Here is a 16,943-nt window from a genome sequence, read left to right on the forward strand (position 1 = left end):
AAACATTCAATGAGGTAGCCTCAACTACTGCAAGTGCTTATAAACAGAGACACTGGTGTTATATATACACAATACCTTTTGCACATTTAAGTGTAAATAATTCCAAAAAATAAGCATATCATTGGTTTTACAATGATTCCCAATTTAGTTGTTCAGTTTATAACATTTAAATTTATATTTAGAAGCTCAAATAGGTCCTATGCATTGCATACTTATTACATTGTTGGTAATATTTTGAACATAGCAACCAGTCAATACCAATAAGCGTACTGTGAAATTAAACCCTAAAGCCAGAGAGTACTCCCAGATGGTATTTACACTGAGCCCAGTGAAGGGTCAAAAGGAGGAAGTATACTTCTCCGAAGCAATTTTGATGCCACCTTCTATGGTAGTTCAATAGGTAAAATGCATCACCTATTGCAGCATTTAGCCATTGTATCAAAAGATCTACACTGAGCCAGTTGATCTCACCGAGGGTAGCTTAGAAGCAAAACAATTAGATTTTGTTATTTTCCCTAACCCAGGAGAATCAGCTAGGGTTCCTGCAAGGAGCAAAAAAATTATCTTGTTTGCTAAAAGGTCATCCAACCAGGATAATCTGTAGAATCCCTACAGTTTTGAAATAGACTTCCAGTCCATCGACTCTGCAGCAACTCTTTGAAATAGCACCCACCCAGACCCATCCCTGTGCCCTCTGCCCAAAACCCTGCGCATTTACCATGTCTAATCCACCTAACCTATACATCTCTGGACACCAACTGGGAATTTAGCCAATCCACCTAACTTGCACAAATTTAGACTGTGGGAGGAAACCAGAGTGTCCAGAGGCAACCCACACAGACCCATGGAGAACGTGCAAACTCCACAAAGACAGTCACCCAAAGCTGGAACTAAATCCAGGTCTCTGGTGCTGTGAGGAAGCAGCGCTAACCACTGAGCTGCTCTAATAAGGCTCAGAGTAACTGTGTTACTATGTCTGTAGGGCTGGAAACAAGACTTTGACTCACAAGAAGAAACAACAAGGTGACAATTAAAAAGTGTCCAGCATTAAATGAATTAATTAACACAGGATCAAATGCGACAGCTGTTCAAATCTAACGAATCCAAGACAGCAAAAGACGTTTTCTAGTTGGTACGATTAAAATGGAGATTGAGGAGAAGCAGCTCTGGGATCAGACAGACAATGCAATCTATTAATTGTCCACCTAGGTAGCAACAAAGCCCTATCTACCAAGAACAGGAATTATGACTGAAAGAACAGAGCCCTAATTGCTGGGTATTGTAACTTTTTCTGAGGAGGCTTGATGAGTGCCGCATGCTTGATGCAGTCACTGTGGTTTTAGCAATGTTTTTGACTAGATTGCACATAGCAAATGGTTAGAAAAGTAGATGTTAATGGCATCACGAGAATGTGACCAGTTAGATTTGAAATTTGCTTGGCTGCAATTTTGTGATAGGAAGATTGTTTCCAATGGGGTTATGCAGGGCTCATTACTAGGTTACTTGATTTTTGTGGTACCTATCAATGATTTCAAAGTATGCATAAGGAACATAGTTAGAAGTTTGTCGATATTACCAAAATTGGCTACAGGGTTGATAATGAGGAAGAAAGCTGGAGACTTAGAAGATATCACTGGTCTGATCAGGTGGGCAGAAAATTAGCAAATGGAATTCAATGCAGAGAAGTGTCAGGTACAATAATGCATTTAGGGAAGAAAACATCATAAATAGTCAGATGCTCAGAAGTGTAGAGAGGTAGGAGAACATTGGAGTCATGTTTACGGATCACTGAAGGCAGCAAGAGAGGTAGCCAAGATGGTTAAGAAAGCAAATTCCCTTATTAGCCAATGCACCAAAAATAGGATCAGGGAGAACTACGTAAAACATAGCTTCAAAACAAAGCCACAGATAGCACAATGCACACAGTTCCAGGTCAGCTCATAATGAAAAAGATGTAATTGCTTATACAGGGTACAGAGAAGATTTACAAAGATGTTGCCTGACTGGAAAATTTTAGTGAGGAGGAAAAACTGGAAAAGACTAAGGCAGTTTCCTTTGAATGAAGGAGGCAGAGAGACTTCATTGGAGTGCATAAAATTATCAGAACAGGGTGGATGGGAAGGACCAATTTCCATTGGAACAAAAGTCATAGGAACATAAATTTAAAGCAATTAGTAAAAGGATTAGAGGAGATGAGGAGAATTTTTTTCATCCCAAGTCTGATAGAGTCTGGAACTCACTGGCTGAAAAGGTTGCAGAGGCAGAAACCATCAGAGCTCAAATAGTATTTGGATATGCACCTGAAGTGCCATAACACAGAAGGCAATGGATCAAGAAACAAAAGTAGGATTAGTCTGACTTGATCATTTTTGGCCAAAACAGACACAAAAGGGATGAACTCTCCCAGCCCTTGGAGACTAGGGGCAAAATTAGGTAATCTCACACTGGAACTGATCCCCAATTTTCTGAGTGGCCTTGCTGGAAGCAAGATTTGACCAGCACCAGCTACCCGCCTGAAAGCTTCAGTAGCTAATTAACTTAAAGGGGTGCTTTCTTAAAGTTTGGTGACTAGGGAAGTTTAAAGTGTTAATTTTGTTCCTAAAACAGAATCACGTCTGTAATTAGCAGTAACTGGAAAATATTGTGAAAGAAGAAGGGGCTGATTCTCCCAAAAAAATTCTAAGTGCCAAATTTGCATAGAAACTGGAGCAACTCCTGCTGGTCTTTTTAAGTGTGATTTTCAGAATGCATCTCTCATACTCTCAGCACTGCAGACCGCCCTAGTGGGATTCACTCTAAAATCTGTGGGCGGCGCCTATACCTGCCTGAGAGGCCAGCAGCATAGCACTAAGCAGCCCACTGCATGTGGCAATCTGTCAGCGTGGAGACTGGTGCATGCACCCGGGCCCCGTACTGCCAGTCTCCTGATCGCTAGCCAGACCCACAATCCTCCATAGCTGCCCCCCCCATCTGGCTCACCCTGATTGCTGGGATCGCGGACTGCCCCCGGACAACCTTTATGGTCCCCCCACCCTCTAAATGGCCAGCCCCGATCACCGTCCTCCTTCCCTCTGTGACCAATCCCAAGTGCAGACTGGCAGTAGGGCCCTCCCCTCCTCCACTGATGGCCCCCAATAGGCCCCATCCTCCAAAATGCCCTGCCCTTCCGGGCCCTACCCATTGGACATTGCCAGTTTACTGTTTGGGCAGTGCCGGGGCGCCCTATCCGCTTAATCCCGACCTCCTTGTGGGGCCTCAATGGCCTCCATTCCCCCCAGCTGGGTCAGCCACCTGTTTCCCATTAGTGGGGAGTAGTAGTAAACCCTGCTGGAGCAAACCACTCGTAGCGTGAGGGAGGGGGTGGCCGATAGACGCTAGTGGCCTGGAGACTTCAGTCCCGGGCCCACTAGTAAATATTAGTAAATATTGCTCTAAATATTGAAATCAGCTCCGCATTGATATCCCGCACGGAACTGATGACTCCAAATCTTGGAGCCGGAGATATGTGGCACCTATTGGGAAGCCCATTAAATGGCTTCTGCTGATGTCTCCTGGTCCGTTGCGCTGCTGACAGGCTAGAAGAATTGCCCCTGAAATGTTTCTTTCTTTCTTGCAGTTTAGAAAGGGTAGGCACATATTGCTGTGAGAGCAGAATGGTCAGTTAGCTAACTGGCTGAATCTGGTTTCTCTAACCCCAGTTCAGCTGCTATAAAAACAGGCTTCTTTAGTACAGCTTTGACAAATGAGTGCAGCTGAGGAAACAGAGTACATACTTTGACTTTGCTGAATGGAGTGTTCATTTCCTTTTCCTACCTTTTTAACCCTTTAATAATTCTTACTCAACTACAGGGCAAGGAGCTAGCTGTTTAGTGAGTATCTAGTAAGTGGTTAAGGTCTATTCTATTCCTAAGATTTAAAATAATATACAAATTTGTGGTCAAATTAATAAAATGAAAACACGACATAATTTAATTAAACACATTAAGGATGGCAGGACAGCTGATATGTCAAGGCTGCAGCATGCAAGAGTTCCTGGATATGCAGTGTGATCCAGGACAAACATGTCTGCAAGAAAAAGTGTTTACAGCTAGAGAAACTTCAGCTCAGTCACTGAGCTGGAGACTGAGCTGCAGATTCTGCAATACATCAGGGAGGGGGAAATGTTCATTACCTGTGTGCTATGTACCAGGAGGCAGTCACATCACTTAGGATAGGGTCTTTGGATTTGGTCAGGGCCAGAAGAATGTGATCGCAGGTGAGGGAGTTAAAGAGACCAGCGGACAGGAATGTCAGCCTCTGCAGTTTTTAGATTCTCTCAGCTTGTCTGAGTGACAGCCGGGCTGCAGGGTGGATGAACAAACTGACCACAACAGTGATACAGGAAGCAGGTGGGGAAGAAAAAAGGAATGTAGTGATAGGAGGAGAGAGTACAGTTTCCTAGAGCAGCATGTTCTGGTACTAACCAGAGAACAGGTCATATTAGACTTGATAGTGTGTAATGTGACAGGATTAATTAATCGCCTCAGAGTAAAGGCACCCCTTTAAACCACAATACGGATGAATTTTCCATCTAGAACAAAGGGGAGAAAGGTGGATCTAAGACTAGTATTTCCAACTTAAATAAGGGTAACTGTGGGCACGAAAGTGAGTTAGCTAAAATGAACTGGGATACTAGGCAAGGGGATAGATCAACAGAGAAAAAGTGGCAGACATTTAACGGGATATTTCAGAATAAGTATATTCCTGCTGTAAAGAATAATTCTAAAAGAGAGGAACCAAAAGAGAAAATGCTCGAAAATCTCAGCAGGTCTGGCAGCATCTGTAAGGAAAGAAAAGAGCAGACGTTTCAAGTCCAGATGATCCCTTGTCAGAGCTAAAAGGCATAGAATGTGGGAGACATTTATACTGCAGGGTGAGAGAATGAAAAATGAGTCATAGCCACACAAACCAGGGGAAAAGACTGCTAATGGCAGCCAACAGAGAGAATAAAGGGTGTGTATGACCAAATGGCAAAGAAGCTAAAATGAGAACATAAGAACGCAAGAAACAAGAGCAGGAGTACGCCATCTAGCCCTTCGAGCCTGCCCCACCATTCAATAAGATCATGGCTGATCTGAAGTGGATCAGTTCCACTTACCCGCCTACTCCCCATAACCCCTAATTCCTTTATCGATCTGAAATCTATCTACCCGTGACTTGAACATATTCAACGAGGTAGCCTCCACCACTTCAACGGGCAGAGATTCACCACCCTCTGAGAGAAATTCCTCCTCAACTCTGTTCTAAACTGCCTCCCCCCTTATTTTGAGGCTGTCCTCTTTAGTTCTGGTTTCCTTTCTAAGTGGAAAGAATCTATCTACCTCTACCCTATCTAGCCCCTTCATTATCTTGCAAGTCTCTATAAGATCCTCCCTCAGCCTTCTAAACTCCAATGAGTATAGGCCCAGTCTATTCAATCTCTCCTCATAAGCTAACCCCCTCATCTCCAGTATCAGCCTGGTGAACCTTCTCTGTACTCCCTCCAAGGTCAATATATCCCTTTGCAAATAAGGGGACCAAAACTGCACACAGTACTCCAGTTGCGGCCTCACCAGTGCCTTGTACAGTTGCAGTAAGACCTCCCTGCTTTTATATTCTATCCCCCTCGTGATAAAGACCAACATTCCATTTGTCTTCCTGATCATCTGCTGCACCTGCAGTTTTTGCAATTCGTGCACAAGGACCCCCCAGGTCCCTCTGCACAGTAGCATGCTGCAACTTTTCACCATTTAAATAATATTCCATCCGACTATTATTTCTTCCAAAGTGGATAACCTCACATTTGCTGACATTAAACTCCATCTGCCAGGTCCTTGCCCATTCACTCAGTCTATCCAAATCTCTCTGCAGACTTTTCACGTCCTCCACACAATTCGTTTTTCCACTCATCTTCATGTCATCAGCAAATTTTGTTACCCTACACTCAGCCCCCTCCTCCAGATCGTCTATGTATATGGTAAACAGTTGAGGCCCCAGCACCGATCCCTGCAGCATGCCACTAGTCACCAGCTGCCAACCAGAAAAGCACTCATTTATTCCAATTCTCTGCTTCCTGTTAGATAGCCAATCCTCAATCCACGCTAACACTTTACCCCCAACTCTGTGCACCCTAACCTTCTGCAGCAACCTTTTATGAGGCACCTTATTGAACGCCTTCTGGAAATCTAAAAACACCACATCCACCGGTTCCCCTCTGTCTACTGCACTAGTCCCATCTTCATAAAAATCCAGTAAATTTGTCAAACACGACTTCCCCTTCATGAATCCATGCTGCGTCTGCTTGATCGAACCATTCTTTTCTAGGTGTTCTGCTGTTTCTTCTTTAATGATGGATTCTAGCATTTTCCCAACTACAGACATTAAGCTAACCGCCTTTTGTCGGCTACCTTTTTTAAACAGCGGCGTAACAGTAGCTGTTTTCCAATCCACCGGCACTTCCCAGAGTCCAGAGAATTTTGATAACTACCAACGCATCTGCTATTACTTCTGCCATTTCTTTCAGAACCCTGGGATGCATTCAGTCCAGTCCCGGGGACTTGTCTACCTTCAGTCCCATTAGTCTACCAAGCACTACCTCTGTAGTAACAGTAATTGTATTAAGAACCTCATCTCCTACCAACCCTTTATCTTTAATATTCGGTAAGCTATTTGTGTCCTCCGCCGTGAAGACTGACATAAAAAACTTAAAGTCTCAACCATTTCCTCGTTTCCCACCATTAAATCCCCCCTCTCGTCCTCCGAGGGTCCAACACTCACTCTAGCCACTCTCTTTTTCTTTATATATTTGTAAAAACTTTTATTATCATTTTTTACATTTAGAGCTAGTTTAGTTTCATATTCTATCCTTCCTTTCTTTATCGCTTTCTTAGTCATTCTTTGTTGTTTTTTTAAAATCTTTCCCAATCTTCTAATTCCCCACTATTTTTAGCTGCTCTGTACACATCGTTTAATTTAGTACTCTCCTTTATTTCCTTTGATGTCCACAGCTGGTTATCCCTTTTCTTACAGTCTTTCTTTATCACTGAATGAGAGGATAAGCTATGACAGATGAAGGTACTGGGGGAGGGAGGGGGAATGGACAGGACAGAGGTAAAATTTAGAAAAGGGGAAGCAAAGGGAAAGGGGATAAAGTAGGGGCAAAGATGGAGGGGGGGGGAGAAGAAGACAATAAAGAAATAAAAGGTAGTAAAATAAACAAAATAGAATGAAAACAAAGGGATTGAGGTGGAGTAGAGCTAATCATCTGAAGTTGTTGAATTCGATGTTGAGACAGGAACGCTGTAAAGTGCCTGACCAGAAGAGACGCTGTTCCTCCAGTTTGCATTGAGCTTCACTGAAACACTGCAGCAAGCCAAGGACGTGTGGGCATGGGAGCAGGATCGTGCGTAAAAATGGCAAGCAACTGGAAAGTCAGGGTCCTGACTGCACACAGACTGAAGGTGCTCAGCAAAACAATCACCCAGTCTACACCTGGTCTTTCCGATACAGAGACCACACTGGGAGCAGCGAATGCAATACACCAAATTGAAAGAGGTGCAAGTGAAACGCTGCTTAACCTGGAATGAATGTTTTGGACCTTGGATGATGAGCATGGAAGAAGTAAACAGGCAGGTGCTACACCTTCTGCGATTGCATGGGAAGGTGCCATGAGTGACAGGAGAGATGTCACTCCTCCACTATACCCAACACCACTCCTGTTGCTTATCTTGTGGGTTAGTCCAGAATTAGGGGGCACTGTTTTACAATTAAGGGTGCCCTTATGGGAGTTTAATTTAGACAAATACAAGGTGATGCATTTTGGTAGATTGAACCAGGGTAGGACTTACTCAATTAATGGTAGGACACTGGGGAGAGTTACAGAACAAAGAGATCTAGGGATACATGTTCATAGCTCCTTGAAAAGTGGAGTCACAGGTGGACAGGGTGGTGAAGAAAGCATTCGGCATGCTTGGTTTCATCGGTCAGAACACAATACAGGAGTTGCAAAGCCTTGTTGAAGTTGCACAAGACACTGTTAAGGCCACACTTGGAATAGTGTGTGCAATTCTGGTCACCCTATTATAGAAAGGATATTATTAAACTAGAAAGAGTGCAGAAAAGATTTACTAGGATGCTACCAGGACTTGATGGAGACTGTTATAAGTTATAAGGAGAGGCTGAATAGACAGGGACTTTTTTCTCTGGAGCTTAGGAGGCTGAGGGGTGACCTTATGGAGGTCTATAAAATAATGAGGGGCACAGATCAGCTGGATAGTCAATATCTTTTCCCAAAGGTAGGGGAGTTTAAAACTAGAGGAGATAGGTTTAAGGTGAGAGGGGAGAGATACAACAGTGTTCACAGCACACTTTTTTCACAGAGGGTGGTGAGTGTCTGTAACAAGCTGCCAAGGTAGTAGCAGAGGCAGGTACAATTTTGTCTTTTAGAACATAGGAACATAAGAAATAGGAGCAGGAGTAGGCCATATAGCCCTTTGAGCCTGCCCCACCATTCAATAAGATCATGGCTGATCTGTCGTGGCTCAATTCCACATTCCCGCCCTCTCCCCATAACCCTTAATCCCCTCTCTTATCAAAAACCCATCAACCCACTTAAAAATATTTAGCAAGGTAGCCTCCACCACTTCAACGGGCAGAGAATTCCAGAGATTCACCACCCCTTGAGTGAAGAAGTTCTTCCTCAACTCCGTTCTAAACCGCCCCCCCTTTATCTTGAGGCTGTGCCCCCTAGTCCTACTATCCTTTCTGAGCGGGAAGAGTCTCTCCACCCCTATCCTATCCATCCCATTCATCATCTTATACGTCTCAATGAGATCTCCCCTCATTCTTCTAAACTCTAACGAGTATAAGCCTAGTTTATTCAGCCTCTCCTCATAGCTCAACCCCCTCAACTCCGGCATCAGCCTAGTAAACCTCCTCTGCACTAGGTCCCTCTGCACGGTCGCCTGCTGCAGTTTTTCGCCACGTAAGTAATAATCCTTCCTACCATTATTCCTACCAAAGTGGACCACCTCGCACTTGCCAACATTAAATTCCATTTGCCAGTTCCTGGCCCATTCGCCCAGCCTATCTAGATCCTTCTGCAGACTCTCCACACCCTCCGCACAATTTGCCATTCCACCAATCTTGGTGTCATCAGCAAATTTCGACACCCTACACTCGGTTCCCTCCTCCAGATCATCTATATAAATGGTAAATAGCTGAGGCCCCAGCACCGACCCCTGGGGCACTCCACTAGTCACCAACCGCCAATCCGAATAGCACCCATTGACCCCCACTCTCTGCCTCCTATTTGACAACCAATCCTCTATCCACGCTAACACCCTACCCCCAACTCCATGTCCCCTGACCTTCTGCAATAACCTGTGAGGTACCTTGTCAAACGCCTTCCGAAAATCAAGAAAGACCACATCCACCGGCTCTCCTCTATCCACCGCCCGAGACACATCCTCATAGAACTCCAGTAAATTTGTCAGACACGACTTCCCTTTAACGAAACCGTGCTGCGTCTGCTCTATCAAGCAATTCCCCTTAAGATGCCTCGCTATTTCCTCCTTGATGACGGATTCTAACATTTTACCTACAACAGACGTTAAACTAACCGGCCTATAATTCCCTGCCTTTTACCTGGCACCCTTCTTAAACAGCGGCGTAACATTAGCCGTTTTTCAATCTTCCGGCACTTCCCCGGAGTCCAGCGACGTCTGGAAAATAACCACCAAGGCATCCACTATCACCTCCGCCATTTCTTTCAGAACCCTCGGATGCATTCCATCCGGTCCTGGCGACTTGTCCACAATCAGCTCCTCCAGTCTGTCGAGCACCGCCTCTCTAGTAACAGTAATGTCATTAAGACCCTCTAGTCCTACCACCTTTCCATCTTTTAAAAAACATTTAGATAGTTACATGGGTATGATGGGTTTAGAGGGATATGGGCCAAATGCGGGCAATTGGGATTAGTTTAGGGGTTTTAAAAAAAAAAGGTGGCATGAATAAATTGGGCCGAAGGGCCTGTTTCCATGCTGTAAACCTCTACGACTCCATGGCAGATGAGGAGAATTTATTTCTGAGAGTTGTGCGACTTTGGAACTCTGCCTCAGAAGGCAGTGGAAGCGAGATCATTGAATATTAAGGCAGTGTTAGATTGATACCCTTGCCTAACATTAATCGAAGATTATTGAGGCTAGGTCAGAACGTAGAACTCAAAAAACAAATAGATCAGCCATCATTTATCGAATGGCAGAGTAGGCTCAAGAGGCTGAATGGCCTACTTCTGCTCCTATTTCATACAACACATTTCTACCTATAGCCCGTGTAAACTATTTTGGAATACCGGGAAAAATGATTTTTGTAATCTAATTTTGCATTTCAAAAATTGTATGTGTTTTCTGTTTTGAAAACTTACTTGTGCGAATTATCTGCAAATCTTTTGTCATCATAGAGTATGCGATCTCTGAGTCCTACAATTTCATCATATCCTGGTAAAAAAATTAAAACAGCACCTGGAAATATAACCACAAAGATATTAAAAGTATATTTTTAAGCAATGGATATTTCATAAGACACAATGTACTATTGTACAGCTAAATCGATTAAATAATACATGAAAGTTATGTTCCTGAAATTTTTCTGACATATTGATCTCCATCACTGAGTGATGTCATATACCCTGAGAATACTCAGGCTTGGCCAAATTGTTGATATAAGTTGTAAAAAGTGTACACAGTGAAAAAAAAACTAGAATGGATAAGGTAAGGAGTGTGACCTTCTGGTCAAACTAGGAAGTAGATGACTGATCAGGGTCTGGCCAAGATAAGCAAATGGCTGGATGAAGTTGCAAAGCATCAGGATATGTAAGACAAAATTCAAACTCCATGGCCTTGTGACTGGATCCCGAAGTTCTTAATTCACAGGCCACAATTAGTAAGGATAGACAACACCACCTCCTCCATCATCATCCTCAACACCGGTGCCCACAAGGCTGTGTTCTCAGCCTCCTGCTATATTCCTTATACACCTGTGACTTTGGCCAAATTCCCCTCCAATTCAATTTTCAAGTTTGCTGACGACACTACCATAGTGGGTCAGATCTCAAACAGTGACACAATAGAATGAGAAAGAAGATCTGGTGAACTGGTGCAACAATAATCGCTCCCTCAATGTCAACAAAATGAAGGGGATTGTCATCGACTTCAGGAAGCATAAAGAAGAACACGCCTCTGTCTATATCAACGGGGTAAAAAGTCTGACAACACCAGGTTTTAGTCCAACCTATTTATTTGATAATATACTCGCAAGCTTTCGGGTTAGCCCCTTCGTCAGGTGAATGGAGAGTTCTGGCCTCAGACAGAGCATATAAAGCACAGACAGTTTAGAGATTACTGATTAGAATGCGAATCCTTACACCTAACCTGCTGTTCAAGACCTGAAGTGGCTGATAATGTGAGTGGAAGGAGCACTGATCACAGGTTACAGAGATGTGTATTGTCTCCAGACAGTACAGTAAGTGAGGTTTTGCAAACCCAGGCAAGTCACGGGGGTTACAGATAGTGTGACATGAACCCAAGATCCCTGTTGAGACCGTCCTCATGTGTGCGGAACTTGGCTATCAGTCTCTGTTCAGCTACTCTGCGCTGTCGTGAAGGCCGCCTTGGAGAATGCTTACCCGAAGGTCAGAGGCTGAATGCCCGTGACCACTGAAGTGTTCGCCAACAGGAAGGGGACAGTCTTGCCTGGTGACTGTCGAGCGATGTTCATTCACCCGTTGTCGTAACGTCTGCATGGTCTCCCCAATGTACCATGCTTCGGGACATGGTACATTGGGGAGACCATGCAGACGCTACGACAACGGATGAATGAACATCGCTCGACAGTCACCAGGCAAGACTGTCCCCTTCCTGTTGGCGAACACTTCAGTGGTCACGGGCATTCAGCCTCTGACCTTCGGGTAAGCATTCTCCAAGGCGGCCTTCACGACAGCGCAGAGTAGCTGAACAGAGACTGATAGCCAAGTTCCGCACACATGAGGACGGTCTCAACAGGGATCTTGGGTTCATGTCACACTATCTGTAACCCCCGTGACTTGCCTGGGTTTGCAAAACCTCACTTACTGTACTGTCTGGAGACAATACACATCTCTGTAACCTGTGATCAGTGCTCCTTCCACTCACATTATCAGCCACTTCAGGTCTTGAACAGCAGGTTAGGTGTAAGGATTCGCATTCTAATCAGTAATCTCTAAACTGTCTGTGCTTTATATGCTCTGTCTGAGGCCAGAACTCTCCATTCACCTGACGAAGGGGCTAACCCGAAAGCTTGCGAGTATATTATCAAATAAATAGGTTGGACTAAAACCTGGTGTTGTCAGACTTTTTACTGTGTTTACGCCAGTCCAACGCCGGCATACCCACATTATATCAACGGGGACAAAGTAGAAAGGGTCGAGAGCTTCAAGTTTTTACGTGTCCCAATCACTAACAACCTATGCTATCCCCCATGCCAACACTATAGTTAAGAAAGCCCAAGAACACCTCTACTATTTGGCATGTCATCTATAACTCTCACCAACCTTTACAGATGCACCATAGAAAGCGTTCTGTTTGATTCTATCACTTCCCAAGGCTGCAAGGAACTATAAAAGGTCATGAATGTAGCCCAATGCATCACGCAAACCAGTCTCCCATTCACTGACTCTGTCTATGCTTCCCATTGCCTCGGCAAAGCAGCCAGTATACTTAAGGACCCCACACATCCCGGACATTCTCTCTTCCGCCTTCTTCCATTGGGAAAAAGATACAGAAGTCTGAGGGCACATACCAACCGACTCAAGGGCTTTTTCTCTACTGCTGTCAGGCTTTTGAATGGATCTACCTTGCATTAAGTTGACCTTTCTCTACACTCTAGCTATGACTGTAACACTACATTCTATATTTTCTCATTTCCTTCTCTGTGAACGATATGTTTTGTCTATATAGTGCACAAGAAATAATACTTTTCACTGCATGTTAATACATGTGACAATAATAAATCAAATAGGTATCTCAAAGATTGTATAAATAACTGACAAAGTGTGAATTTTTGAATTGCTTCTTAAGCATCCCGAGAGGGCAATCCCGTGTGCATATTTGCTGTGAATAAACTGTTGTTTGATCGGCTCGCAATGGACTCCGTGTTAAGTATCTTTGGTTACTCCACAACATTGAGTACATTAAGATAGGTTTTTGGTCTCTCAGGAAATCAAGGGATATGGGAGCATGCAGCAGAGTTCAAGTAAAAGATAAGTTATGATCCTGATTAATGGCAGATCAGGCACAAGAGATTTTTGATTGATTCCTGCTCCTATTTCTTGTGGAAACTGTTCATCAAGCCACATCTGAAAGCCACTCAACTACAGTGTGCAAATTTTTGAGTGCAAGGACTTACTGGCAACATTTTCCTAGTGCTGTCATGTATTTACTACAGTTTACTGCATTTCCGAGCTTCACAACCATGATTGTTATTCAAAATAAGTCAATAATTTCTTCATTGTACACGAACAATCTAGGGAAGCCTTTTTATGGAAAGAGGGAGAAAGATTAAACAGATTATAAGTGTGTACCCTATGTTTTTTACAAACGTGGCCACCATTTTGTAGCCTAGATTACGAAAAGCCTAGGACTGGTTCACCTTACCACCTGCTAGTCGTAAATGCTTGAAATGGGTGAGGAATGCAGAAAATTTTAAATGCTGACTCAAAACTTTGTACACTTCTTAAAAGACAAGCAAATTTTATACGTCAGTGAGAACAGAACAAGCAAATAGTAATCAGATATATCCCAAAACAAGGAACTAGAAATAAAAGTCACTAATACAACATAAAATTCAAGAGGAATTCTTAACACAAAGTGTTTAGAATGAAGAAATTGCTTGCACAAAGTGGTAGATGTTATTGTTATTAGCATATCTTCACGCCCATACTATTTTTCACCCTAAGGAGAATAGTGGAGAAAGTGATAGAAGGAGTTCAGAGCTAATCATCAGCCTGTTGAATGCTCCTTTCATGGTCAACCAGTCCTGGTGTTGGACTTCAAACCCAGAGCTTCTGGTCCAGTGGTATGGGCGCTACCACTGCGCAACAAGGAGGCCTCCTGTATAGAGGTCAATAGTATAGATGTACTTAAGGAAAATTGCACTAAATACATGACAATGAGATTAATAATAAGGCTATTCTAATTAGGTTAGAGGTGGAGAAAGTTTGCCTGGAGCATAAATACCAGAATGAGGCAAATGGCCTGACTGAGCCATAAACATTCATGTGTTATTTAGATATTTCTCTCCATCTCAGTCAAACACAGAAAAGCATAAGTAATGCAGGCAGTAGCTGAAATTAAAGTATGCTACAAAACATCTGCATGGTGAACAGTCATTTTGAAAAGAAATCTAAGCAATGCTCAAATCAATGTCTTACCATCATCAGAACTCTGAAAGATGTTATAAAGAAGGTGCATAATTAGATCCAGGTCAACTTTTTCGTCGTCAAAGCTGTGGTGGTAGATGCTTAAAATCTCTTTATCTTCTTGACTGAGCTCTCCACCATTTGATTGCACCAGGACACATTCATCCAAATTTCCTAATTCCACTGAAGAACTTGACGCAAAAATAAAAACATTGTACTATTCAATAATAGCAACTTAAGAACAGTTTCACTATCTGTAGTTTGAACTTCTGTACAAATATGGTTTCAGGGTCAGAGTTACATAAAACATACATTAGTTTTATGAACAAAATACAATGGACAAGCACAGAACTGACTGAATTTGATAGGTAATCTCACAATGGCAACAAAAATACTTGGTACAAAATATCATGCTGGAGCAATCATCATCTGCCATCTCAGTTTGAGGATGACATTCATTCAGGGTTGAGTTTCTACCATGGGTCTGTCCTTGCGTGACTGAGCAGGCCAATTCTTCATCTACAGATTTTTGAGCACGAGATAGAATGCTCCTGAAGGTAGTGGGATCCAGAGTGCAGGATTCACTTCCATTTTGTTCCTCTATTGCTACTTTGCCTGACCATTAAAACATTGTGACTCAACACATGATGCAGCTTAATGGACAGGCTGTCACCATTTTAATTGATTGCAGCAAGATCCTCCTAGTCATTAATGTCAATGCTGCCACACTCTGAAACATTTTCTTTGTCCTTTTCTCTAATACTGACCATTTTGAGAGTTGGAAAAATAGAATCCAGTGGACTACATGCTTTTCAGCCATCCAGACACAGCATGCAGTCCAAACTTCATTTTTTCAGGAATTTTCACTGAATGCTTATGCAGTTGGCTTCAAGGACACCAGTGTTGTTCATGCTCCTCCCACTGAATCAGTGACAGAGCCATTCTTGATTAAGCTTCTTTTGTGGTGTATCTGGATATTAGCTCTAAGTTTAGGGATTCCCGATGCGTGAGGGACAATGCTTTAAAAAAGAGATGAGGAAGAATCTTCAGCCAGAGAGTGGTGAATCTGTGGAACTCTTTGCCTCAAAAGGCTGTGAAGGCCAAATCATTGAGTGTCTTTAAGACAGAGATAGATAGAATCTTGACTGATAAGGGGATCAGGAGTTATGGGGAAAAGGAAGGAGAATGGGGATGAGAAAAAAATTAGCCATGATTGGATGCAGAGCAGACTCGATGAACCGAGTGGCCTAATTCTGTTCCTATGTCTTATGACAGTAGGACTAGGGGGCACAGCCTCAAGATAAAGGGGGGAGGCGGTTTAGAACGGAGTTGAGGAGGAACTTCTTCACTCAAAGGGTGGTGAATCTCTGGAATTCTCTGCCCGTTGAAGTGGTGGAGGCTGCCTCGCTAAATATTTTTAAGACGCGGGTTGATGGGTTTTTGATAAGAGAGGGGATTAAGGGTTATGGGGAGAGGGCGGGAAGTGGAACTGAGCCACGACAGATCAGCCATGATCTTATTGAATGGCGGGGCAGGCTCGAAGGGCTAGATGGCCTACTCCTGCTCCTATTTCTTATGTTCTTATGAACTTACGGTCATCAATGAGAGCCCAGTGCATTGTGTAGCATGAGAGGTTGATATTATGGTGGGTAGGAGATATCATGTAAAGATGCATTTCCACTGCAGCAATCCAGCTTTCCTCTAAGAGGCTGACTCTAAGGAAATCAAGGCAGTGCTACATCGTCAACAAATAACACTGCCAGGGCCTGCTGCTGCACGCATAGCTTATGGGCAGCATCAACATGTAAACATTATTACAGGCACACAAACGAGCACCACAATCATCTATATGAGGGTGCCTGAACTTTGCAACTTGCCCACCTCTATCTGATTGGGCATTTGTATGGTGGGAGTCACAACCCCAAGAATCAGAGAAGATGCATTATTAGCCTTCAGTGCACAATGGGACTGTTTCATTCACACCACTATCATTTATCTTTTTGCATTCACATATCCTACAAGACTGAAAAAGGATTTCTTCAAAGCAACAAATGAACGTGTTTTCTTCTACTTTTAACATGTGATTAATAGATTTCAGATTTGGGGTAAATAAAGCCAAATATCATCATTTATGCACCTACTTGAAAGATTCTAGAAGATCTACAATGTCAGCTTGACCAAATCGTTTAGCCCAGTCCAAAGCTATCCTGGAGATATTGAAAAAACACAATTTAATTCTGAAGTAAGGGTAGCATATCATAAACGCAGCTTCAAAGTCCACCCTCACTTCCCTCCCAAGATGAGTAAAAGATTTAAAAGGAAAGTTTCTGTATTTTTTATCAAAAGTAAAATACTGTGGATGCTGGAAACTAAATTAACAAAAAAAATCTGGAAAATTTCAGCAGATCAGGCAGCATCTATGGAGAGAAACAGTTAGCATTTCAGGTTCAATCCTTTCATCAGAACTGAAGAT

The 16,943-nt window shown here is 43.1% G+C and overlaps 1 protein-coding gene across 6 annotated transcripts in view; it reads right to left on the reverse strand.

Annotated features, from left to right (window-relative positions):
• The window catches only part of ythdc2 (YTH domain containing 2), a 102,895-nt gene that overhangs the window by 48,292 nt on the left and 37,660 nt on the right, over positions 1–16,943 (reverse strand). For all 6 annotated transcript variants that reach the window (XM_080188999.1, XM_080188997.1, XM_080188996.1 and 3 more), the window contains exons 13-15: positions 16,612–16,677; positions 14,483–14,661; positions 10,442–10,538 (exon numbers count right to left, since the gene is read on the reverse strand). In XM_080188999.1, the coding sequence (XP_080045125.1) occupies positions 10,442–10,538; positions 14,483–14,661; positions 16,612–16,677 (342 nt within the window). The remainder of the gene's footprint in view (positions 1–10,441; positions 10,539–14,482; positions 14,662–16,611; positions 16,678–16,943) is intronic.

Source organism: Carcharhinus amblyrhynchos, chromosome 5 (assembly GCF_965287045.1).
Source record: "Carcharhinus amblyrhynchos chromosome 5, sCarAmb.v2.hapA, whole genome shotgun sequence".
NCBI classification, from domain to species: domain Eukaryota; kingdom Metazoa; phylum Chordata; class Chondrichthyes; order Carcharhiniformes; family Carcharhinidae; genus Carcharhinus; species Carcharhinus amblyrhynchos.